We start from the raw sequence: 27,402 nt of genomic DNA, 5'->3' as shown, positions 1-27,402 counted from the left end.
AAGTTTATTTACACACACACTCGCACACGCATGCACGCACACACTCCAAACGCAGCGAGAGAGTGGCGGAAACGCCCTCTTTCCAATCCCTTCCAAACAATTATCTCTGAGAGCGAAAGAAAATAATCAACAGCCCCCTGTGCTGGCGGCTGAGCCGGGGAGCCGTCGCGAGGAGGGAGGGCGAGCGGCGGGCGAACAGGGAAACGTGGCTCCACCGCCGCGGAGAGGATTTGTGAAGGGAGCGCGGGCCCGCGTGCGCCTCTTGTTCCCCGTGTAATTTGCAGCCAATCATCAGTAGGTGTCCGCGTCCCTGCGTCCTCCTCACCTCCGAGCCGATCGCCCCCGCCCCCGCCTCCTCCCTCGCCGGGCGCTCGCACTCCCCTCCCCCAGCAACCACACACACGCTCACACACACACTCACACACACACACACACACACACACACACACACACACACACACAAACAGAGAGAAGGGGGGTAGGGTGAGAAAGAGGAGAGAGAGGAGAGAGAGGAGAGTGAGAGGAGAGAGGAGAGAGGAGAGAGGAGAGAGAGAGAGAGAGGAGAGAGAGAGAGAGAGAGAGAGAGAGAGAGAGAGAGAGAGAGGACTCCCCGGCTCCCTCCCTCCCTCCCTCGCACACAGCGACTGGAGACGGACGGAGAGCAACGCGCTGGGAGAGGAGAGACCACCGAGAACAGCCCCGCGCTCTCACACATACACTCACACTCGGCTCTTTCCTCTCCCCCCCACCTCCTCCTCCTTCCACCCCCACCACTAACACCATCTCCTCCTCCTTCTCTCTGCAACAAGAAAAAAAAGCCATTTACAGGTATTTTTTTTTTTGATCCGCATATTTATTTATCCCCCCAACAGTTTGTTTACAAGTATTAAAGTTGTAATTGGGAGCTGCCAAGACACATCTGGATTTGTGTTTCTTTGTGTTAGGGGGTGATGTGCAACTAATTAAAGGCAGACTGGCAGCGTCTGCAAATTCTAAGGCTCCCCAAATAAAAAGAGACTGGTAAGTGATTGTTCTTTCTCTTTCTCTGGCTTTTCTCTCTTAAATGTTTGCTGTCCGTTGGGATTGTAAAAGTAGATTATTAATGCTGGACTCCAGCAATAAAAGGCGTTGCTGTATTAATTTATTAATTAATCTGCACCCGCCCCTCCTCCTGAATGTTAAATATGACCTTTGCTCTCTATGTCTCTGGTAGACCAGACACATACAATATTAGACATGTACAGTCACATTGTTTAAAGGCAAAACAGGATCATGAAGTATGGATGTCTAATTTAGCTTTGGAATAGGACTATAGTTATTTGTGTGTGTTTTATTTTGCTTTTTAAAGAAAATCCAAACAATAGCTGTGGCTTAGGTACCTTTTTCATGCTCCAGAGATGCATTGATTAAACAATAATGACCTGGATCCTGGGCACAATCATTTTCTACAGTTTCTGGTGGCATTAAACCTTGAGGGAGGAAGGGGGAGGTGATGGCAACAAGGAAAGCTTGTGTTTGGAAACACCACTCTAATACTCTGAAAAGGGGACATTAAATTATTTCTTTATTTGGAACAAGGTCAAAAGACTAAAACGTTGAAATTTTCCCCTCCACTCAATGTGATGATATCTAATGCATGGTTGGCATAACTAGTTTTGAGGAGCAGTTACAATGTGATTCCTGGAAACTGAAGCTATATGCATATTCTTGCTGTGTCTGCCCCCACCCTCTTCCAAGCATCAAGAGTATTTAGCCAGGAGCATTTTGGGGGCACCCTTTGTATTGCCATCAGAGCTCTGAAGGGAGCAGTTTTTCCTAATGCGAAACCACAGAGGTGGTTCCTGAGTGATTAGGGACTTGCTGTGATTGAAAGATGCCTGCTAGCTTCTAATCCAGCCTGGGGTGAGGTTCCTTATCTTGATTTACTTTGCCTAATAGGGATTTGTTTACATAAACCCCCTTTTTTAGGGCACCTCATAAGCAGGTCTTGAAGTTTCTGCACTTGGAGTTTGGGCATAAATGGTTCATTAATCTAATTATAAGCATAATTACTATAATTGATATCCATTTTGAACTGAATATTTGAGACTGAGACTACTGGGCCCCATTTAGAATTCCCTGAACACCATATTCTAGACCAATATGTGGGCTTCAAAAGATGCTACAAAAAGATATTTTGGCCTAAAAAAAATATCTGGAAACAAAGAAACTGTTGTGTTGGGTTTTTTTTAGGTTCATATACACTTTATGTCTTTGCTTTTCTTCTTAAAAGGCTGTGATGTACCTCTCCCTCTGTAATAAACAACTAAAATACCTCTTCCTAAAGCAAAATAATGGCCTATAAGCAAAGAGATGAATGCAAATATCCAGTTAACATTAAACTTTCCTCTTAAAAGGGGCAAAAGAAAAACATTTTAATGGTTATTTCTTCAGGTAAACAACACCTTAAGGGACAACACTGCTTCCCCCCCCACACACACATACATTTACTTAATGTAAAAACCAGAGACTGACAGATCCTCACACAAAAAAAGTCCCATGCTTTCTTCTTGTCTTGGGAAGAGACAGGAATCTTCATCAGGAATTATTGGGAATATTCTTACAGAGGCTGCAGGCACTTGTTTAAAACCTGTGACATTTTTTGTATTATTTCAAAAAAATAAAATCTAGTCCACCTTTTTTCCCTTTCTTTCTTCTAACAAGTATAACACCACCCTCTTACCCCCACCAAGCCCCACCACCAAATGGCTTGTACAATTGAGACCTGTCCTTGGTCCATTGAATTAAGACCCTAACAGAGCCAGCTGTGCTGGGATTCAAACTAATGACCGCAGACACAGAAGGACACTGTGGCAGCTGGTAGTTCTTTTTTCCCTGCCTCTTTAGTTCAGATTGTATGTGGGCAGTCTCTTAGCTCTCAGTTGTATTGTGTTTGCTTACAGTTTATACTAGGCTGTATTGTAGACTTTCTCTGTACTTCATTTGCTAATTTCCTGTTCATTTTCCTCATAGGGCCATTGCTGTTTTCTACTTTACAGCATTTGCATGCCCAGGCAGCACTTGTTCACACATTTCATAATGTTTAAATGCCCTCTGCTTATAGGTAGTATCGCCCTCCCACCCCTGATTTGCATGTCTTTAGCACTCCAATTGCCCTTTTCCCTCAGCATTTGTCACCCCAGTCTTTCCTCTTTCCCTGGGTATCCTGGCTATTAATACATTTTCTCAGGAGGGTTATAAGAATAGGGGGGAGGAGCTGTGGTGTGCAGCAGGGAGGAAGGGAGCAGGGTTGGGAAGGTTGTGTGTGTGGGGGTCATGGCTTGATGATTGTTACGCAAACGACCTGACGAAGAATGTGGGAGCTTTCAGTGTAAGCGGTGGGGTACCGTGAGGAAGGCTGTTTATTTTTAATCTTCTTCCTCGTGCAGCTCGTTGGAATGACTTTCTTTATTTTAGTTGTAACAGTTGGAGGATAATGCAAAGGAAGACACTGCCTGGGAATTCACCGTCTGTGGAAATGCGCCCCAGAGAGAAATAAAGCAGTCTTCGCCTTGCTCTTCCCACCCAGACCCTCTTTCCCCTCCCGCCTCGGCCCCCATCCCAACACCACCATCACCCCCTTCCCTCCCCCCCACCTCCCCCCTTTTCCTACCCAGGTGTCGGACCAGACGGTCCCCACTTCCACCCTGCACCCCTTCTTCCCCCCCTGCACCATGAACACCAATGTCTGCGTGGAGCCCGGGCCGAGCCCGGAGGCCCCGGGCTTGCCCAAGGAGAGCCACCTGCCCGAGGGGGCCTTGAACAGCCTTGTGGATTACAACTCGGAGATGGAGCGTTACCGCTCCTTCGCCACCTCTTTCTACAAGACCAACGGGGGCGCCTTCCCGCAGGCGGCCAAGATCGCGCGCATCACCACCCCCATCTTCCCCAGCAGCGCCGCCGCCGCCGCGGCCGCCGCGCGCATCGGCATGTCCCCCTGGAACTGCGACAACGCGGCCACCGCCGCCGCCGCCACCGCCATGCTCTGGGGCAGCGGCGGGGGCGGGGGCGGGGGCGGCGGCGGGGGTGGCGGCGGCGGGGGCGGTGGCGGGGGCGGCGGGGGCGGCAGGAAATCCTCCTCCGCCGCCGCCTCCTCCTCCGCCTCCTCCTCTGCGATCCTCCCCGCGGGCGGCGGCGGTGGCGGCGGCGGCGGCGGCGGCAGTGGCGGCGGCGGCGGCGGCGGCGGCGGCGGCGGCGGCAGGACCAGCATGCACCACCGAAACGACTCCCAGAGGCTGGGGAAAGCTGGCTGCCCGCCAGAGCCGTCGTTGCAAATGGCAAATACTAATTTCCTCTCCACCTTATCCCCTGAACACTGCAGACCTTTGGCGGGGGAATGCATGAACAAGCTCAAATGCGGCGCTGCTGAAGCAGAGATAATGAATCTCCCCGAGCGCGTGGGGACTTTTTCCGCTATCCCGGCTTTAGGGGGCATCTCATTACCTCCAGGGGTCATCGTCATGACAGCCCTTCACTCCCCCGCAGCAGCCTCAGCAGCCGTCACAGACAGTGCGTTTCAAATTGCCAATCTGGCAGACTGCCCGCAGAATCATTCCTCCTCCTCCTCGTCCTCCTCGGGGGGAGCTGGCGGAGCCAACCCGGCCAAGAAGAAGAGGAAAAGGTGTGGGGTCTGCGTGCCCTGCAAGAGGCTCATCAACTGTGGCGTCTGCAGCAGTTGCAGGAACCGCAAAACGGGACACCAGATCTGCAAATTTAGAAAATGTGAAGAGCTAAAGAAAAAACCTGGCACTTCGCTAGAGGTCAGAGGAGATGATTTCTTGTTTCCCAGTCTCCCCCCTCCCTTCTCACTCCCCTCTCCTCTTCCCTTCAGGGCTTCATGTCTGGCTTCAAGATGCAGTGCCCCTTTCCTGAAGCTTCATTCGGGTTGTAAGATACCGGTGTCGGTGGTGTGCGGAGGGCACAGCCTCTCCACCACCCTCCCCAACTGCACTTCCCTGGAACCGCCCTCCAGATGGGGAGGGCGCCCCTCCTTTTTATCTCTGAGGGAAAACTAATGTAATTGGTTTGAAAAATCAGAACTTTCACATTCAGTATGGTCAGAAATTTCCCTTGGTGGTTTCAAATGCCCTCTTCCCCTTATTATTTTTAAAAGTATCTCTGCCCAAAGGATTGGACACATCACATCCTATATAATTTTATTAGCTAAGAGAGACTTACCAGTGGTCCAATTATAACAGTGAGGACATAGTTTGTGGCACACAAGCCTATGTTCCCATTAAAATACACACACACATACACACACACAAATCATTGAAGCTGAAATAGAGGGGTTCAAAAGGGGATGTTCTATCCCTTTCTACAATAGTTTTTCTCCTCACCATGACACAATGTTTCTGTTTACCATTTTATTTTGTGCATATCTGGTATTTTTTGAGAAAGCAGAAATAGTATGAAAGCTGAACACCACCTGCAATTTTTAAGGAGATGTTGACTTAGAATAAGGCGATCCAATTAGTTCATTTTGGGCAGGTAATGGTAATTTTATTTAAACATGGTTTTACATGGTTTCAGAAACAAGTGATACCTAAAACTCAGTTGTCGAAAAGATGTGCTTTGGGCTCTGTATATGACAAAGTAACCATATTTGTGGTTACAAAATTGTGCTATACACCAAGCACAGTTTTGATTGATACCCTAGATGGTCAATAATAGTTTCTTTTTCCTATATGTCCTTAAAACAGACAATGTACAGATTCTCACTTAAGTAATTGTTAAATTAGGCATTTAATTATGTTAAATACAGAGATTGATGTGTTTGGTGGGAATTTCATAATGGAAATTTCATGTTTTGATCATATGGTCAAAACAAAAAAGGGAAATCACAGGTAAATGGTTTGGTGGTATTTTTAGGCAAGAGATATGGACAAGTAATCATATTTAGCCCCTTGATAAAATTTACAGATAGGATGGCTAGATGTTCATATGTACATGAGAACATAGGTAGTGGATTTAGCCTCAGAGAGTATTCTGTGGGCTGGATTATAGGGTAAGAGTGGCTCTCACAAATTATCATCAGAAAGAAACCTGCACATTCTTTTAAAAAATTGTGAACACTGCTTCAATGAGTTTTCACCGTGAAGGACTGGTAAAAGAACAAAAGAGTTAAAGATCTTTGTTGCAGGTTTGAACACAAAATAAGATACAGATTTCTAAAAAGTTCTATTAATATAAATTAAAGCATGTAGCACTTTGGGATTCAAAGAAAAATCAGTATATATTGGTAGCATCATTAATTGTGATCAGTTCCATCAAAATGTTGCATTTGTTTCTCTATAAAATAACTCATCCCTTTGTCAAAAGTTTGTATTTTATTCAGGGTGGGTGGGTATTACATTTCCATTGGCAACTGTGCTTGAGTAAAGATAGTAGCAATTTAAAATATATAGGTCCATGTATTTTCTTAGGTGGCAAAAATTAGTTTTTAGCTTTTGAACTTCTCTAGGTCTCTAAGACCCATGGTAAATTAAAGCTCAGTTCATACTGAAATTTTCTGTTAATACCCAGTTGTTAAGAACTACATGGCTTTTATTTTTCCTCTTGAACTATGGTATCTAGAATTATCGATTTGGTATTACTAATAGGCCTCATCTTTAGCTAGACCCATGGCACTGTCTGCGTCCCAATTTAGGGTATTTAGTGGATAGGACCAATGTATAATTCTGATGTATTTAGTAAGTGACCACTCTGAAGGAATTTAATGTGAATACCAATAGGTTTTCTGCTGATTTGCCCCTCTAAGCAAATTTCATAAATTTCGTTACTTCTCCCTTTTGATAGTTTCCCCGCAAACTTGTGATGTTTACATTCCTTGGGCATTTTGATCACATATGATTCCATAGTATTGCCTTTTCTTCTTTTTTAAACTCCAGGTGCACGAAAGTTCTGTGGCTCTTCAAAAAATGGGGTGTGAATGATAGGGAAACAAATCTCTGTTTGTAGAGCTCTCTGAAGATGTTTTCCTAAGTACATACTCTTCCTACCAGAGAATGGGGTGTGGTTGAAGCCTAAGATTATTAGTAGAATGCTTTTTGGTGGAAAAAAAGAAAAAGTGTGTGTGTGTGTGTGTGTTTAGTATGGTTCTATCTAGGTCATTTTTAAAAGGCAATGGCAGCATGATTGCCTTAAGCACATGTATAACCACCCAGTTATGGTTGTAGGAAACCAGCTGGCAGCATGTCAGAGTGACAGGGTTTACATGACTGAACCAAAGCTGGAGCAGTGGTTGTGTGTTAGTGAAAAGCCCCCCTGCTGACCTGCTTCCCTCTCTGATTTGATTCCTATAAGTTATCATCATCTATGGAGATGTTTTAAAGATTGGATAGATGCCCTAGCTGAGGATAGTAATTTGGGGATTCGTTATGGATATATACCTGTGGATTTCAGGGGTAAATTCAGTAGCTACTATTTGTTAGCTTTAAATTATGGACACTGATTAATATCGGGGTCATAATCATTACTTATATTCTTATTTATCACATCAAACCTCATGTGCCCTTCTTTTCTTTGACTTATTCTTATCCAAAAGATTGGAGGCATAAGCAGATTTTCAGGGTGAGTTAACTGAAATTAAGCCACACTCACATGAATGTGTTGGGATTCTTGCCCATGTTTTTTTTTTTAAAGCCTTCCATCTAGCATTCTTTTTAAAACTGCTTTACTTATCTCCACAGTTTCTCCTTAGTCTCATTTTAGGAGCATCTTAATGGCTTAGAAATTTGTCTATAAATCACCTCCTTAATAAAATTCCATATTATAATGCACATAAAACTAATTTTTCTGTGATACTGCATATAACACTTCATTTTGTCAATTACTATATTTAACAATTACCACCAGTTAGTTATTCAAAGCAGTTATTACAAATGCTGTATGCCCCGTATGTGACAAAACTTATCTTAAAAATTTGTATCCTAAATGATCAATATTATCAGATATTTTAAGAAACGTGGTTATATATTATGATAATAAATTATATAACAGCACTTTGTCTCATACAAAGGTGATCCTTCAGATTTTATATTCACAGCAGTTACATTTCTGATACTAAGATCTAACTTTTTAAAATATCCCAACTTGATATGGCTCCAGGGATAAAATTGTCCCGAGGGCAACCGCAGCCTCTTAGGCCGTGAACATTGTTCAGGTGACATGATTGATCTCTGTGGGACAGCATTAGAGACCACACAGATCTGGTTTCTCTCCCATTAGCTGATTTATGGAATTACATTAGTAAGCAGCGCCTCGGGAGATTTCCCTGCCCCCACTCTTGGCTCTCTGCTGCGAGTTACACACTGCCACCACCCAGGCTTTCCCTGCACTGGGGGAGGAACATGAAAGGGACACATTAGAGTGAAAAGACTGAGAAACTAGAAAGTCAGGAATAAGGATAATTCCATTCTCTGTCTTTTGTTTTCTCTCTTTAAAATTTATCTGCTGGATGTACAGGCCAACAATTATTTTCCACAAGTTAGGCTGAACTTCTAACGGGTTTGGTGGAAAACATCCAGATATTGCCCTAAACTTGATAACTTGATTTAGAAGTGTTTTAGGGGTGGGAGGTGGGGCACACATTACATGTATGTGCTGTTCTATGAGCCCCAACCACACAAATGGCAATTGTAAAATTCTGGACACAGTGTTGTCTGCAATTTGTACAGAAGGAAAGCACCTGCTTCCTGAAGAAATAACATTTGCAGAAATTCATTGGTCATACATAAAGTAGGTGTGTCACTTAAACTCAGTCTCTGTAGTTAAATAATGAAACCAGTCAATAATTGAACATGTCATAAGTTTTTGAAGTTTGGTGACTTTAAAAAAATTTATAGGTAAAATACACGTTTTATACCTTAAATCGAAACATCTACTAGTTTGTCATTTTAGATTATAATTTAAAAATGAGTTTTCAATTTTTAGTTTCAAGAATCAAAAGCATACCAGCATAAAAATATAAATTTTTGTTTTAATCTCAAGATGCAAATACATATCTGTCAAAGAGAAAGATGAATTTATTTTCAATAAATTCAAACAAAATGATAGATCTTAACACTAGAATGTAATGAAGAAATAATGTAGGAAAAAGACACTGAATTTCATAAGTGAAAAGAGAAAAGCACAGAAAAATTCAGCTTTGACTGAAGTACAAAATAGATTTGTAACCAAGGTATCAGACTGTGATACAAGTCTAATGAGATTCTCTTTCCATCACCAAATTTAACACAAGATAGTCAAAATTATTTTTGAAAGAACCATACACTTTTAATAATTTCTAAATGAAAACAATACCCCAAACCCATCCAAATATCATGTAAATTATGAGCAATCTTTTGGAATGCAGTTAGGAATAGTGAAAAGAAAAAAGTAATTAAAATTCATTTGTAAATTGTCCTATTAGAATATTTCTTCAAAATTCAATCATCCTGAAACAAAATACAAACAAATAAACAGTTAGCAAGCCAATCAGAGTAAATCAACAACAACAACAACAAACTTTAGACTTCAATTTAATCTGATAAAAATATTTGGGTATTTTAAATAAGAATGGAAACTGTAGTGATGAGGGAAATAAAAGTTACTTGATCGTAAAACTTTTTAATAAATTGATTACTATATTGCTACATATTTTGGTTAATCTTAGCCAACTGTTTTCCTGGGTGAATAGTTAAGAGTTTTGTATAGTTTGACTTGCAGCCTGATAAATACAAAACGATTTAATAAAACATAGTCTGTAAAACTAAAAGTTGAAAGGTATGCAAAAAGGATGGGCATTTCATCCATATTTGCTCTGGTTTAATGGGTTTGAGGCTGAAGGTCTGTGATGGGGTGACCCTGGAAACACTGGTAGAATATTCTTTCTGGAATGAAAAGTAAAACATAAAACTATTTTGAGTATTCCTCAGAAATAGGTTGCAGGGTGTTTCATGCAACACTTCTGAAGTAGTTGGTACTCTTAGAACTTCCTGTGCAACCTCAATTGGTCAGATTGTCTGAATATGTAGCTCACTTTTACCAGAAAACAATTTACTTTTTAAGCATAACAAAATGTCCTGCTATCTCATAAATGTCACAAGGGTAGACTTGTTTCCATTTCTGACATTTATTTTTCCTCATCTTACACGAAAAAAATTAAACTCATGTATTCATCATATAAAATACATAATTAATAGGTTAAATTCAAGATTTATAGAAAGGCCCATGTAAATATACAAATTGGAGAAAGGACTGCTCTTTTATTAATAGCTGTGGTCTTATTTTTAGATTAGTTTTTTAAAAGCATAAATGAACCTGAAGTAATGGTAAAATCTTTCATTTTTATAAGTTTGATTTTCAGTCACCAATTAGAATGTGAGATGATCTTGGCTGGGGAAGTGAAGCACTCTAGAAAATATGACTTTTTAGAAAAACTTGTTTTTCAGCAAGTTTTCTCTTTTTTGTAATTAGTGGACATTTTGAAGATTTTGTGCATGCATAATTATGTTCCTTCACTTGTGTTTCTGCTCATTCTTAACATACTTTTTCATCTAGCGTTATGCTATTATCCTTAGGAGATTCAAAATCTTGAGGGTAGGGGCACACCGGTAGTTTTGTCCTTCAGTCATATCTTGTTCCATCACATGCAAACACCTGTCCCGAAATTGAATTATTCTGCAGGGTAATCGGAAAGCCTCCCTGCATTCAGCATCATATGTTTTCTGTTGTTTATTGAGTTATGTTGTACCATACTTCAGATGCGACAGCCATTTAATAATGTTGAAGACTTAGCTCTGCAGGGGCTAAGAGGATCCCAGCAGGCTTGTTAACTTCTACTCTAAAACATTATGAGAAATATTTTTCCTCTGTGAAACTTCGGGGCTTTCTCTTAATTTATTTTAAGAGCAGAAGAATCCATAGGCAGGTATGAGAGGGAGCCTGTTAAATTTTGTTTTGTTTTGTTTTTCTATTTCTTAATGTTTAACTCATCTATTTCACATTACATTTCTTACATACAATGGCAAAGCCAAAAATTAATTTTTTCAAAGAACTGACACTAACGATGTATTTCTTTGGCTGATATAAACCAAATATAAGTTATAATCAGAAAATAGACTACTAGTTTCTTGGCTTTTTATTTGTTTTATAATTAAAAATTACATTTGGGCTGCATGACCACATTTAGATAATAGGTTTTGGAAGAGACTCCACTAGCATTAAGTAAGTTACCACTTAAACAGTGTTAAATACATCAGCACAACTTCTCTGACTTTATTATTTCCTCATCTATAAGATGGGGTTAATATCAACCTACCTTATATAGCTTTTTAATATTGTATGTAGGTTAATGTTTTTTTGCATACTGGAAGATGCTATGCAATTTCTCATTCCTATTTTAAAGTCATCAATAAAAAGTAGAGTAGAAGAAAATTATGTTTAGAGATAATTCAGTGGACCAACAGGTTACTTACAGTTTTCACAAATTAAAGCCCAGGTAGACTATTTTGTGACTTGCATTTTCTAAACATTGGTTTTAATCATCCAGTTCACCAAAGCCTGGTTTGATTTTACTTGGAAAGAGATAAACCCAATAAACAAGTTTTCCTGTGCTTATACCTGTCAAATTGCCTACAATAGTCAGTAATCAGATAATTTAGTGTTCTTCCTTTTTCTCCGTCAAAGGCACATCGGCACGATTAATTTATCTATCTTTTAATAGCGTGTGTGTGTGTGTGTTTCACTTTACTAACTCGGTACCTTCATTTGGCTACTATTTACTTTATTTGGACAGATACAGGGAATGATTCTAAATGTGAATTGTGAGTTTGAGAAAGTCATTGGAAGGAATAAATGGTTAAATGCTTGCTTATGAATTCTAGTTGGAGAACATATTTAACAAATACTGGAATACTGTACAGTTACCTTTGTTTTGAAAGATAGGTTTTGTGTGTGTGTGTGTGTGTGTGTGTATCAAACAGGTGGACATTTTGAAATAAAACGTGAGTGAAGTGACTACAGAGATTTCTTTTTTCTTTTTAATAAGAAGAGAGTATTTGTGAAGTAAGTCAGTGAGCTGTAATAGAAAAGGCTGGTGGTTTTCTGGGAGAAAACAGCAATAAGCCCTAAAAGACTAGGAATACTAACCAAAACAGCATTAAAAACAAAGGGGAAAGGATATTCAAGCCAGGAAACAATGCGGTAGTATCTAGAAGGCACTTTGTCAAGACAGGATATGGATGTCTGCTCTGCCTCTGCAGTTATAGACGTTTTGCCGAGAATGGAAACTAAAAACAAGGAAGATTTTTCATGACTTGACTCAGTACATTTGGTTTGGGAGTCAGAGTTGAGGCTCAAGTTGAAGTGGCAGCTGAATTTGAGACAAGGAAAAATAGATTGTGCTATAGCTGATAGTATTATTTTTATCCCTTTGAAACATTTAGTAGAAGGATTCCAAAGTGTAACTAAAAGAGAATACTTCCAAGATGGGTGGAAAATGTCCCATCTGGGTCTCATCTGCATCTAAATATCTAAATTCATATTTCCAGAAAATTCTTGAGAAAGTGAAGGAAGTGTCGGAGTATGGGGAAAACTGCTGAAAGTGCTGTTTGTTGCTCAAGGACTTAAAAAAAACAAACAAAAAAAACTCTGGATGATTGATGGTATCAAAAGAATAGAGATCAAGTAGTAGGATGAGAAGAAAAAGGGATATGTGTTTATAGATCAGGAAGAATCATGGGTATTTCTGTGTATTTCAGCAAATCTGGCAATTTCTGGAGAAGATACATTTTCTCCAAAACTTTACATAGTGAAGAGATGAAATACATTTTAAAAAGAATAATAGACTACATAAATTTAATTGTGTGGAAATGATGATTCTGAGTGATGGAGAATCAGTGCCAGAAAAATAACTGTGCTGGGAAAAGACTTATCGGTGGGAAATGTTCTTGTTTATTGGTTAAATGAGATCAGTGATGATTTTAATGGAGTCAAGAATAAGGAAAAGAGATAAAATTCTCAGTTGTATGTAGATGGATGAGAAGTGAGAAAATGTGGAATCTCCTAGTAAACATTACTTTGCTCTAATGTTCATTCATGAAAAACAAAATAGAGACCACTGGCATTTTTTTCATCCCGAAGGACATATATATTGGATCTTGTATGTAAGGCTGCTATATAGAGAGTTAAATTCATTATGAAATGGAAGGGCTTTGGATTTTACTTGGGTGATTCTCTTCACATAAATATGTTATTTCTGTGGCATGAAGCTGTGTTTTTCAAACTCCAAATGATAGCACATTAGTGGTCCATGAAACCAATCTGTTGGCTTACCACCAGGATTTTTAGAAAGCAGAATAGAGTAGAACGAAAATATATGAGTGTATCACATGTAGTAAGAGTCCATATTGTTAAACTTCTGCATCAATAATGTATGCATGCATAAATGTATATGTAGGCACATACTAGGCTGCTGTGTCAAATGTACTTCTGACTGTTGGTTGCAGTCAAAAACGTTTAACAATAGTTGAGTGACAGCAACAACACTATCGAACAAGTCTGTAGTGAGGAAAGAAATTATATTTGTGAATGGAACAATGTTAACAAGATAAAACATAAAATTTAAATGTGTTTTTATAAGTAATGTGTCTTTACTTCTCCTAGACAGGTCTGTGTATCATGAATACATGGCAAACCATTGATCAGTTCAAGTCAACAAATCTTTAGGTAGGGACTGTTATTTTCTAAGACTTGTACTAAGTGCTGTGAATAAACACACACACACACACACACACACACACACACACACACACACACACACACAGGTACACCCATGTGCATACCCTAGCTTAAAGAACTCAAACTTTTCTTTATTCCTAACTGCCTTTTTCCAATACCCGTGTTGTTCCCTAACAATAGAGTATCTTATTTCATCCAAGATACTTAGTTTCCCACGTACAATCTTAATTCTCAGTCTAAGAAATGGGCATATTTAACATGATATAATTGAAATTTTAGAAAATTCTGGAAGCATCTCACACCTATGTAAAAATCTTGAGATTCATTAATTCATCCTTGGCTTAATTCTTCCCCAGATCTAGATAAGAAATACAAACTGCTGTCTATGGTCTCTACCTGGCTACCTCATGCAGTTATGTGGTGTACTATTGTTTTCTGTTAGTATTACAGAATTTTTCAAGGAATGAAAAAAAAGATAACGTTCCTTGAACACTTCAACATACTGAGAATTTACAGTATGACTTGTTATTTCAAACATATTTTACAGAGTGCTGGGTGGCAACCCTTATTTGACCTGAATAAGAGACAGGGCCATACTGAAGTAAAGGAAGGAAAAAAGAAAAGGAGGGAGGGATTGAAGAAAGGAGGGTAGGCAGGCTGACTGTAGTTTTACAGATTAAAAGGAATTCAGGAAGGAGCCTGTTGGCAGAAGGGATTATCATGCTCAAGGTCATCTTTTTGAGTCTGGTTTAAATAAGAAATTAGTGGAAATGGTTACTGCCTCAACATTTTTGAAAAGATGACACAACTCTGGGTTTAGACCTAATAGAAGCACTTAGCATTGTTTCTTCTCATTTACTAGAGTGGAAAAAACAGTTTCAGGGAAACTAACTAGTTTTTTCTTTCTTCTAATTTTTCTTTTTTTTTTTTAAGATTAATTCTTTCAAGTCTGCAATTAGAAACATAGAAAGGCCAAGATGAGAAAACTAGTGCTCAAAATTAATGATGGTGTTTAGGGAGATAGACGCTTTCCAGCATTCATACAGAACTAATTGTTCAAAAATAGTATAATTTATAAAGATTATAAGAAGAACTTCCTGTAAAATACAGAATTGCACATATGAAAAAGACTCCAGAAAAATTACAAAAAGAATATTAATCACTGCATCTTATAAATCATCTGCCTGAGAAAATGTTGGGCTTATTAGTTTACTTTGCTAGTTAACTATGTGAAAATGAGTATGTTTGCAAAAAGATGGAGCACATGATACTTATAGAAAAAGTAGTTCATGAAAATTCCCTGAGGAGAAATTTGAATCTAAATATTTCAAGTCTCGCTGATGTTGTGGTAGTAGAGACTTCTTACAAATGCATATCCTCTGAATAAGGGAGATTACCCAAATTATCTTCTAAAGAGTAACATATCATAATTTGATAAAATTAAATTCTAATAATTTTTACTGTATATCTTTTATTACTTAAAAAAGAAAATTAAGGAGAATGACTGAAAGTCAGAACGATTTTGAATTTTAACATTCATTCAGATGGCAACTGCCGTTATTAAACATGTTTTTAAAGACGAACTATTCCAAAAGCCACGTATTATTTTCAAAAAGATAATTCTAACCAAGTACATTATTGTGATAACATCTAATTGACTGAAATGTTCGAAATTTTCTCTGAATTCTTCTAAGTAATTCATGGACATAAAAAATGCTTTGGTTTCTAGGCTGGTTCTGCCTCAGTGTTTGGATTTTTATCATAGACGATTCTGAACAAAATGAAGTTCAATGACTAAATCCAAAATTTTACAGAATTCAGCTTAAGAGAAAAAATTCTATCAAACTTATTTTCACTTTTTTATAATACAGAAAAAAATGAATATTTCCTAAATTCTCAGATCTGTAATAATCAAAGAGAAGCACCATAATTTGAATTGCTTTTATAGAGGTTAGGTGTAGCTAATATATTTTATTTGCATATTAGCTAGAGGCTGTCCAAATCATAGCTCTCGTGGTTTTAAAAATAACATCTTAATATATATTTTTAAGTTACCTCCCATTTCCTCACATTTTACATGAATGTTTTTCTTCTCTTCTATAAAAGAACAAGAAAGTTCACTGTTTGCTTTAGAATTGACCTACATTTTCAAAATTGTCCAACAACTTGGTCATGTAAAGAATGCTGATTGTTTTCAATAGTTATTAGCAATGATCTCACCTAAAGGTATTGTTGTGTTCAGCAGGAATTAGTTCAGTGACTTTGAGGGGAGATAGAATAATTTAACTTTTGTCTCTGCAGTGTGTGTGTGTATGTGTGTGTGTGTGTATTCAGATTTATTTATAACCATCTATATTTATATATATATATATTCATAAATGACATATAAACATAAATAAAATGAACTTTAAATACTTTATTCGTTCTTGACAGTATAGTATTGATTTTATTAAACTAATTTTTGCTTTTTAAATCTCAATTTTACTTTTAATTTTCTTTTACTCTCCTTGTACATAAGGTTAAAAATACTATATAAAGCAATTTTTCAAAAACACCTTCTTAAATTTGCGGATCAAATTTTTTAAATTTGTGGAAAACTTTTCCTCTTTCTGCTGGTACCTTTCTATTATAATTTATTTTCATAGGTCAAAGAACATTTCAATCATTAAACTACTATTTATAGTACAGTAAATTTACTTATTTGTTGGAATGATGAGGTTTGAAGTGTTTTACCAAATACTTCAAATATAATTGAATTATAATAATCATATTATGTGATTGAAATATAATAATCATATATCGCATTAATCAAGAGACTTGCCTAAATAAAGTAGTTATATTAGATACTAGGACCAAAAATGGGTGCCTTTTCTGGTCACTTCTTGACCAGTGTGAATCATGATGTTAAGCTGTTACTTTCCTTCCTACTCTTCCACTCCACACACAAATTCCCATTTGGACAGTTGTTTTCCTAACGGGTTCTACCGTCATATTGACTTAACTTAGTACCTTCACAACATAATATATAAACTCATCTTTCGTTTACAAAAGTTAGCCAGGCTTACCTTCTAAAGTCTTGCTGTCATAGTCTGAAATCCTGCTATCTCAGTGGTGATGGTGATTCTGCTTATTTTCAAGGCAGAAGTATCAGGAGCCCTCAGAGCACCCATTCAAATGACAAAGCCATCTCTAGTTCTCTACCATAAATCAGAGACATCCTGGCCACAAATGCAATTTGGAAACCAAACAAGTAAAATGTTCCCTATAATCATTACCTTAGGCCTCCAAAAAATTGGGTCCTTAAATTACTCAGTTACTTATTTGGTGCTTTCCTCCTTTTAAAGAGGGGTCTAATATTCTAATTAGTGGTAATATTGATAGGTGTTGTTAGTTAACATCTGGATAATAGCCAAAATCAGATGTGAGTATACCAAAGCTTTATACAGATTATATGAGAAATAAAAGTGAATTATGAGAAAAGTTAACCGTGTGTGTGTGTGTGTGTGTGTCTATGTATATATATGTATGTGTGTGTGTGTGTGTGTATGACATATATGATACATGTGAGTATATATATTACAGCAGAATCCAAGGAGAAAGTAAGTTAGGTATAACTTAAAAAGTGAAAACAGAACAGTCCCCTCCACAACTAAGATTGAAGGAAAAATGTCAACTTGACTTGGAAAAAAGTCCTGGACTTTTTTCCCCAATAAAGTCCTGTTCCCCTTCCCCCAATAAAAAAAAAAAAAAATTCTTAAAAAAAAAAAGTGAAAACAGTGCATACGTACATCAATCCTCGTGTTTTTGAATTAAGGTATTATTATTAAAATGTAAAGTTGTTTTTTGTTATAATAGGAAATTATTGGACTGTGAGATTATCATTTATCATAAGATAATTTTTCTCTCAGACTTACTGACCTCTGCTGTACCTGGATTTACTAATAATTCTATTGTAATTTCTGGATTATGATTTTTAAAATGTTATTTGCAAATAGAATATAGAAAAACATTTCTGCTGAAAACATTCTGAGGGGGTCTCTAACATTTGCTAGGTATTATTTTAGACCAATTCATTATCCAAAGATTTGTATTAATGTGTATGTGTGTGTATTCACATTCATAACATTATATATAATATAATTTCCCATTTCCATTTACATACAACTTTCCACTAGTAAGTTTTGAAATAGTGTCAGTATATGTAACTTGATATTTTAGCATTCTTTGTGAATCAAATCTTGGTTAAAAAGTGCTTTTTTTTTTAATCATCGGGAATTCTTTTCCTTTTGTTCATCTAAAACACCCCACGGGGTGAAAAGTATCAAAAGAGGACAAAACAACATATAATAATATATCTAACGGCAAACTAGTGACTTACTATTTTCTTTTGTCATATTTATTCACATACTTTCTGTTGCAAAATTCAGTGGTTCATTAAGGTTTTCAAGTTCTAGTGTGAAGAGGTAAATCAAATTCAGTGGTGGTTTCCAATTTCAAGGCCTCCAATGCCCAGGAGTCCAAAAGCTTACAGTAGGACTCCTCACAGTGAAAATGGTATTTCAAAAGAGTTTACAAGAGGCTGTATTGGCTAACTACAGTTTGAAATTGCTTTGCTTTTGGTTGGAAAAAGCATCATTATGTGGGAATCAGAAAATGATTGGATGACTTACGTTTCTTTAATAATAAATGGGAGTGGAAGAAATTGTTTTTTGATTAGTGTAAGAATAATGGTACCCCAAAATACTGACTTCAGCTTGGAAATCACTGCATTAGAGCCATCCTGTTTCACAGTAGAGTTCTGAACGTTTAGGCAAATCACTGAGTTTTGAATTAGAAAGTGTATGAGTAAACATTGGGAAGATATTTAACTTTAGTTACAGAATTTGCTAAGGTCATCCGTATTACCTCGATTTATAACATGTATTCTGCAGTAAAATTTAGCATTGAGTTATCTTTAATTTGCTCTTCAAAAACTCATGTCGAGCTCATTTAAAATGATTAGTTTTACTGCCTCCTGAATACTGCTGTATTTTAAATATTGTATTGAGATATGAATTGCCAGTGCCACCTATCTCCGTATGTACAGAGTTATAGAAACACCATTTTCAGTTTTTAGAAAGTGAGATTTTTATCAGACTTAATATATTTTAACAAGAGTATGTAGAGGCCCTGAAGATGCCACATAGTCCGTGTGACTGCTTAGCAAGCACCAAAAAAGAGAAAGTCATGCTTAATTCTTAAGGTGGCCGCTTTTGGGAATCTTATTTATTTTATATTGTTTAATTATTTCTTCATTGCTGATTTAATGAAAATGAAACTGAAATACGTTTCTTCCAGAGACATATTAATATATAATCATATTTTAAAAAGTAAATGTAAAATGTTCTTGGGTTTGGATTATAGCATTCTTCTATTCAAGGAAATACGCTGGCTTTTTAATGTTATTTAGGAGGGAAACAGAAGCTATTCCTTTAAGCTTGAAAGTTGTTTCATATCTGGCTCATATAGGGATGACTTCTCTGGAACACCATGCTTTACAGCAGTACCTGAAGGAAAACTGGGGCTGCAGGTTTTTCTCCCATTCTCTTGGGAGCACGACGGCTCTTTGCCAGTGCTGGCACCTGCCTGAGCAGTGAGGGCTGCCTTAACCAATGCTGATCAACTCTAGTCTTTCCTTCCCCGCCCCCTTCTCTTCCTGGGGAATCTGGCTTTCCTGTCACTCAGGATAACAATTTCCTGCAAGCATCACTGAGATCCAGAAAGTCACTGTAATCTCATCAAGAGTGTGATTCCCCAGCTGGGACTCCTGAATTTATATAACCCAAAGGTAGCGGGGTCAGGGTGTGTAATCCCCCACGTTGGTGCTCAGAGCTCCTGTGCCATTTAAAATGGAAGTCCTCTTACAAAGATGCTCTCATTAGATGACAAAATTGGAGAAAGTATGTCCCCAAATTAGTACAGACTTAATCAAAACCCTGTAATTTAACCCAGTATTTTACCTGTGAAATCAATATTGCTTCACCCATCTTGAAAAGAATGCAGCCCAGCCCTAAAGTAAATTTCCAGTGAGCCCAGTGAAAATTGGGCAGGAGATTGGCTATGCATCATGCATTTTGTGTGGCCTATGGGGCACTGAGGAGCTTTCTTACATTTTTAACCCTGAAATAAAACTGTTAGAGAAGGGACACTTCAAGTTTCTGGTTGAATGCCTTGATAATTTGTTCTAATTGCTGTGCCGGTGATTTTCCGTAAGTTTTCTCACAGCTTTTAGGTGATTACCGTTCTAATCATTTTTAGGCTCCATGACCTCAAAGGTCTTAATATAAGAGAGAAATCATTTTTAAGAGGTGCTTCTTTGCTTATCTTCTCCCTTCGTCTGGAGCAGTGGATTGTCCATAGCCTTATACGTATATGGAGATACATAGTGGTCTCAGTGTATGCACATCACAGAGCTATTTTGTGACAGAGCCTTTTAATATAGAAAACCAGCTCTTTCTTCTCTCATACTTGCACTATCTAATTAATTTTTGTTCTAACAGGCATTGAAAAGTGCTTATCTTTTTTCTTAAAACAATGACCTTTGATCTCAGGTGGCATTTTATAAAGCTTGCTTTTTCTGAATATTGCAAATAACACTGAGTAGTGGAAAGAGACACAGGAAGAGCAAAAAGTTGGAAAAGAGACTTAAAAATATATTCAAGACATAAGGAGTTCATCTTATTTAAAAAATATACTCCATGTATTTTTTCTGTTTATCTCTTATAAACATATATGTTTATCAGGATATAAAATTACATAAGTATATACTTACAATCTTGTTTCCAGTTGGCATCTGAGAGTAAGTTGGCATCTCTGTCATATGCTATACATGTAAATGTGAATATACATGAATATATATGCACATGTTTATTTTTCATATGTGAGTCTGTAATTGCATAGATATGCTTGGATCTAACTTATCTTGTTAAAAACGACTACATTTATATAAGTATGCATACTTACATAAAATTTATTCTTAGTTGGCATCAGGCAGCAAGTTGGCATCTGGTATAAACTTCTAAGTTTTCATTTACTGCTTATATGTGTGTTTGTGTGTGTGTGTGTGTGTGTGAAGCATGAATATTACAATGAATATATTATGTTTCCTTTAATTCCTTTAATGATAATTAAATAAATGTGATGAGCATATGTAATTATTACATTTATCATTCAAAAATTAATTTTAGAAAGCAGTGAAGGGTTTTTTCTCAACCAAATGATGGGGATCCAGGTATGCCTAGTGAGCTAGAGAGAATAAAACAGATGAAACCGTGAGGAGTCAGAAGCAAAATATAAGATAAGAACTATTTTTTATGGTAACAATGGACCTTTTTATTTGGGCTTTCAGAAAATACTCCATGAGTTAAATATCTTTGTATATACATATATGCAAACTTGGATTAGATAACATTAGTTTGTTCTTAACACATTCATTTTCAAATTTATTGTGTTGACTGTGAGGACAATTTTTAAAAATATATATTTTAATGCAGATGGTGAAAATAGCTCTGCTTTCCAGAAAACTTAGTTTATACATTTAAATTTCAATTGACATCTTAATCATGTAATACACTTTAATTTTTAGATGGCATTACTAAAATAAGACTGTGTCAACCAAATAAGTCATGTGTGAGAACGTAAATATAAGCTAACCCCAATTAGTGAAAAGTGTTTATAGTGGCATTTTTATGTATTTTCTGAAATATAAAATTCAGGTGCTGTTAATCTTTACCAGGTATGTGCATGTGTTAGTGTGTGTGTATGTGTGTGTGTTTGTGTGTATGTATGTGTGTGTGTGTGTGTGTGTGTGTGTGTATGTGTTCTATACCCATTCAATATTTTGGTGACATTCAACGTACCAGTTTATTTATCCTCAACAGTCATCTTATGGTCTACACAGGCTTGTTGGACTGGTCTAAGGCATAAAATCAATTTTCTTTCATTTGCCCCTACAGGAAAATTTATGCTTATCTTGTTTCTGATGTATCTTTAATATGTATTCTTGTGATTATGATTTATATAAAAAAAAAGTATGGCATGATGAATTGCTGTAATGTTAAATAGAGAGGAAAATTCAGTACTGAACTACTGTTTAACAAGAAAACCCATAGTAACTATAAGCTTTTTGTTAAAAGCATTTCTCATATTTGGGTGCTAGCTCATTACTCCTTTGGAAATCTATAGTATTTTTATGGTACAAAGGGATAGTTATGTTCCATTGAGTATCATTGGTTAGTATAAGTTTGTTTCATATATATGACATTAATTTGGTGAAAATGTAGACTTACTTTAAAATAGTGATATATTTTGTCAGTATTGTTCTGATTAGATTATATTGCAGGAATGTTTCGCATTAGTAGTTGTTAAGTGATAGAAGTAAGATTGATGTAATATTTATTGTAGTCCTGTCATAAAAGAAATTCTCCAGAATAAGATTACTTCACTGAATTCTAAACATCAGCCTTGCATAGGATGCATATGTATGTAGCAGATACAGATTTGTTAAGCCTACTTGCTGGCTGGTCTTCCTGCAATTGATTAATAGTTTGAACCTTCACCTTTATTCTGATTTCTATCCATGTTCTAGGCTGTGTTGCCTCTATTTTTTAGACCAGTGTTTTTTAATCGTTATATTCAGTAAATTAGCGTTAAATTCAATATTCTAATTTTTGTAATATTCTAAGATTGAACACTTACATTTTTATTAAATGTTGAAATATACAAGTCATTATGTTGTGTATTGCTGACTAAAAATATTGTTGAGGTGTAAAGGAGAAAAATCTAATTTTATATTGGCATGGAAAGAAAGCTTAACTTGTTTTCTTGCTCTTTTTTTATAGAGAACACCTGTTCCCAGCGCTGAAGCATTCCGATGGTTCTTTTAAAGCAGTAGTATATCTTATTTTCAAGGCATTTGGAAGTGAAGGGCAAACTAATGTCTTGTTTTAAGAAACTGCTTAGTCCACCACTGAAGAAAATATCCAGATATTATTTTCATTTTATGTATAGGGGTTTCTTCAAAAAAAGGAAAAGAAAAGGATAAAAGACATATAAAAATAATCTGGGAGCTTGGGGAATTGGCCAGTCAATTTACTTTCAATATACTGATTCTTTCTTTGATGTAATTTAGCTATACTAGTGAAGTTGTTGTCTATTTTGAAAGTGGCTGTAAAAAAAAATAAGTTTAGGTAAACCCCTGCTGTAAAATCATGTATCTTTGCAAAGTACATATCTGTACTTCATTTTCAAATATATGTGTTTCAGTACTGTAAACTGTACAGATAGCAGCTTGTATTTTGTGTGTTTAGACACAAGGAGACAATCACGTCTGAGCATCTATGGAGATTAACAGTTTGTACACAACAGTATGGTTCTGCGAGTTAAATCTGGAGCAATAAATTTTAGCTTTAAATATTTTTTGCCAGTTGTTTCTAGAAGCAGCAACAGCAGTGGCATGTTTTGCCATGCGTCTTTCTGTAGAGACTTGATGCCAAGTTTTACAAGATGAAAAGATTATGATGCATCCAGCAATGACCTTCAGTTGTATTGTTATAAGAGGGGAAGATGTGATGAAAGTTTCAATTAATCTTTTGAGCACTATATTAGAGTAGTGGTTATGCACTTGCATTGCTTACAAACGAGCTGTACAGAAGGGTATACCTCCCAAATACTTAGTGTAGTTGACTTGTCTTGGGTTGCACTGTAAGACGGAGTACTCAGAGTAGTTGGAACATGCAGAATCAGTTGTATTAAAAAAAAAAATTAAACAGTGTTTTCTAGGATACAGAATAAAGTACCATATTTTAGGGGGAGAAATCCATGACTGACATCTTTTGACCAGTTCAGCAGGGCTGTATGTATTTTTTGTTTGTTTATTTTTTGCCTTATATTTTCGTAGGAAAAATAAACAATAAAATGTATCCAAATGTTTTAATTCCGTGTATGATGTTAAGGGGGTAGTTTTGTTTTAAAATTTGAACACATCAAGGCCTCCTGGATTGAGGCACGGCTAGGTATATTTGTAAGTTAAAAAGAATTAAACACGTTCATAAAAGTGAGGCATTTTAATCTTTTTATCTTCCTTTCTCATAGCCTCACAGTTGTACCTGTGGCCTTCCTCTCGGCCCTCAGTGGAATGTTCCATTGCTCCCATGTCCATTCTTGTCACTCGATGCTGTTGTCGTTCCTGAGAAGACAGGGCCCCACTCTGTGGAATTCCATAAATGCAAACAGCCCCCAAATACAAAGGAGTAATGCTTCATAGGTCCTGGGTCACCTTTTCATGTAGGATTTGGTTTTCTTATGGCAGTCAGGGTTCCTAAGGCTGTCCCAGGAGGACAAATATTATTTGTGATGACATGATACCTAAAAAGTTTGTTTATTTTTTGTCAGATATCATAGAGACTATTTTCAGCTTCAGCAATAAAACAGAGTTTAGCAAAAACACAGAGTATTGAAGTTGCCATGTTACTGTCATTTTTTGTTCTTTATCTACTAGCCAGTTATTTTAGCCTACGACATCCATTTAGCCTTTTGAAAAATGTTAGCAAAATGGATCATGCAAAGAAAAATAACTTGAGAAGAGAAAGGGTGATGAAAAGGACTCAAAATCTTAGAAAGACTAACAGATGAGTAATTTTAAAAGCCTACTTGTAGTTTTGAATGGGAAGTAATTTAACAGAGGAGATTTTTAAAAAACGTGGAAGGAGCACTTCATCATGAGAGTTCTGGAGGGAGGAAGGGTGGATAAGTTACAAATGCCAATGTGAAAAACAAGTATGTGTTAGTTAACTTGCCTAGAGTATGAATGCAAGGTCTACAGTTATGATCAAATTGCCTTTTTGAGGAAAATTCCTTGTGTATTACATCTATCCATGTTTAGAGAAGAGAATTGAAAAATCACAGACTAAAATGTGCTGTATATTAATTTTGAGATAGCTTTCTATTTGCTGTATATTCCTTTGAGGGTTTCTAGTTAGAATTTCTATTTCTGCTGTAGGAACAATGAGAGCTATATGAGTTCTTTCTAGTTCCATTTTTATTTTACTTATTTTTTAACCAATTTGCTAATTAATTACAAGTAAGTGAAAACTTACTTTCACACTCGAACGGTAAGCTTGCTTTGCTTTTTGGAAAATGATTGTTATTACAGAAGTGAAACAAACTTTTTTCTATTCAGGCTAAATTAGGCATACAGTAACGTATAAAGATCTCATAGCAATGTACCGAGAGTCTAAAATACATGCTAGTGTTGCATGTCTTGATGTGTTTTTGTTGGTTGGTTTTCTTAAAGAACTTATAAATCTGTATATTGTAAAATGTGGTGTTTTACATGTCAATTCAATTTTTTAATGAAAGAAAATCTGTTGATTATTAAAATGGAAAAGTGTAGCTTTTCTTTAATTCTTATATGTTTTTATTCTTGAGATTGTTCTTTTACACCACCTTTTTTATGTTTTTGGTAAAACTCTGTTTATATAATGTAGGGTGCGTATAAAGTTCTCGTTGATGATATTGAAAAAAGATATTACTCTTTCGGCCTCGCTCTAATTCTCTTCCCTCTAAACCTATGTACTGAGAACTTGTAAAGCATATCATTATGACCCTACGGGGGTGATTTAAAGGTTTACATTTTCATCATTCTAAAATACCAATGAAATGTAACTTTTAAAAATTCCTCACTGTATGTTTCATATTCAGTGTGTATAGATCATATGAACTATCTACACAGCTTAAAAAATTACATATCAGATAAGCCAACTATAACTTTGTAAAGAGAGGTCTACATACACAGGAGTCTTGCTTTCTCTAGGTGTAGATGAAGGGATGCCATATACTGTCAGCATTTGGGGAGAACATGGAGAATCCTTGGGGTGGTGGTGCATAGTGCACCGATTTCATTGTCAGCTGTCACTCAGCACCCTAACATCATAAGAACACCATAATGCAAATCTCTTTCCAGGTTTTCAGACCAAAATGGCTTTCTGATGGATTCTACCTGTATGTGTACAAGTGGAGGAATATATACAGAAATGTGTCCATCCTTGAGAGAATAGACAAAAATAATCTTCCTCCAGTATAAGAGTATATAAAAATGCCCCCTGGTTGCTTAGTCCTCAACACCTAACATCCTTCTTCTAAACACATGTATAGGGAGCAAGAGGTGGTGAGCTTCCTATGAATTAATATTAAGCAATCACTAAAAGAAAGGAATATTCCTTTTCTTTCATTCAGAACCCCTGGCATGTAAGTTGTACAATTAATACTAAAACACATAAAGTCTTTAAGCTGATAGTATCTGTAATCAAATAATGAGAAAACGAAAGCAGTTAAATGAACACACCATTCAGGGTCAAATACGTTAGCAAAAAGCTGTAGTGGGTCTTTGATCATGGTTAGATTCACAGTGATATCAAACAGTTGGTTCTCATCTAACAGCAAATGTTTCAGATTTTGTTTTTATTAAATTTGGCAGTTTCACACTGAGATCTGTATTCCTAGTGAATGAAAGACAGCTACTATGTTAGGAGGGATTCTGTTTTCACAATTGAGAGGAACTTAGAGATACATCAGGAACATGGGCCACAAAATGTACTCCTTTCACAGTGTTCTCCTATTCTGAACTGTGCAGTTATCTATTACATTTTCTAATAGATATTTGTGTAAGGTGTATGTATGCTTGTGCAATTATAAAAAAGCAGTTTTGGAAAACAGTGTATTTATTAAAGAAAATTACTTATGGGGCATGTACAAAACTGTAAAAAATCTTAAAAAAAAAAAAAAAAAAAAAACACATTCAATTTGCCCAGTAAAGTTGTTTTTGTGAAATTTCTGTGTTGTTGAATAAAGGACTTTAGTATTCAAAATATCTCTATTTTTCCATGAACAAATTTTTATTTGTGGGCTTTTACGTAAGAGCATATGATTTTGACAATCTAACTTTGTTTATGATAAAAAGTTTATAATTATACAATTGCCCTTATGTTAGCAAAATGAATACTGTATATAAATCTTTCATAAAACATGCCGATTTGTTCATTTTGTTTTTCCTCATATATTTTTGTCTTTCTCATATATTTAAAGAAAGGAAAAAAGAAGGACATGATTCTTTTCACATTTCTGAAGGATATATTTTTGTTGACAGCTTTGAAAGGTCATCTAGAGGAAGAAATAAGTGTATCCAAACGTTTCTCCTTCCTTCTCCATCATAAGTGTGCCAGGAGAAAGCACCCATGAATTCCTTATGAATGAATAGTCCTGGTGATAGTACTTGAAAGTATTAATGTGAGTGAAGAAATATGCAACATTCGAACTCTATCTTCAGCCACTCCCAGAAATACTCTGAGATTAAAGTTTTATTGTTACCTTTTTTTATTATGAAATATTGTGCTCCAACCATGTTGCTTATTATTTGGTGGTGAATGTGCTTATTAACCCTTATTTCACTGCTTTTCAGAACAAAGATCTAGTTTTTTTGATGCTTCATAAACTGCAAGAAATGTAGATTACAGTTTCATATCTTGGAAATCTTTAACATTGTTGCAAACATGGAACTTCAAACAACTGAAAGTGTTCGTGTATCCAGAAAATAATATTAAATTA

At 36.5% G+C, this 27,402-nt stretch overlaps 1 protein-coding gene across 3 annotated transcripts; it reads left to right on the top strand.

Annotated features, from left to right (window-relative positions):
* The first annotated feature begins 569 nt into the window (after positions 1 to 569).
* CXXC4 (CXXC finger protein 4) lies at positions 570 to 25,203 on the top strand. Of its 3 annotated transcripts, XM_074322842.2 has the most exons (4): positions 570 to 828; positions 945 to 1,020; positions 3,457 to 4,799; positions 22,641 to 25,203. In XM_074322842.2, the coding sequence occupies exons 3-4, from the start codon at positions 3,714 to 3,716 to the stop codon at positions 22,683 to 22,685; spliced, it is 1,131 nt and encodes a 376-aa protein (XP_074178943.2). In that variant the 5' UTR covers positions 570 to 828; positions 945 to 1,020; positions 3,457 to 3,713; the 3' UTR covers positions 22,686 to 25,203. The 3 variants fall into 3 exon arrangements, with proteins under 3 accessions (XP_074178943.2, XP_074178952.2, XP_074178949.2); XM_074322851.2 differs by lacking the exon at positions 945 to 1,020; XM_074322848.2 differs by lacking the exon at positions 570 to 828 and having other exon boundaries at positions 847 to 1,020.
* The last annotated feature ends 2,199 nt before the right edge of the window (positions 25,204 to 27,402 follow it).

Source organism: Rhinolophus sinicus, chromosome 1 (assembly GCF_057876585.1).
Source record: "Rhinolophus sinicus isolate RSI-liver-muscle chromosome 1, RSI-T2T, whole genome shotgun sequence".
Lineage (NCBI taxonomy): Eukaryota > Metazoa > Chordata > Mammalia > Chiroptera > Rhinolophidae > Rhinolophus > Rhinolophus sinicus.
Note: the sequence above shows the minus strand (reverse complement) of the source record. Positions and strands in the feature narration are given on the sequence as shown.

Coding starts and splice junctions, on each gene's coding strand:
- CXXC4 (XM_074322851.2), top strand. CDS start 3,714: ATGAACACCAATGTCTGCGTGGAGCCCGGGCCGAGCCCGGAGGCCCCG. Junction 4,800..22,640: donor AACCTGGCACTTCGCTAGAG/GTCAGAGGAGAT, acceptor CTTTTTTTATAG/AGAACACCTGTTCCCAGCGC.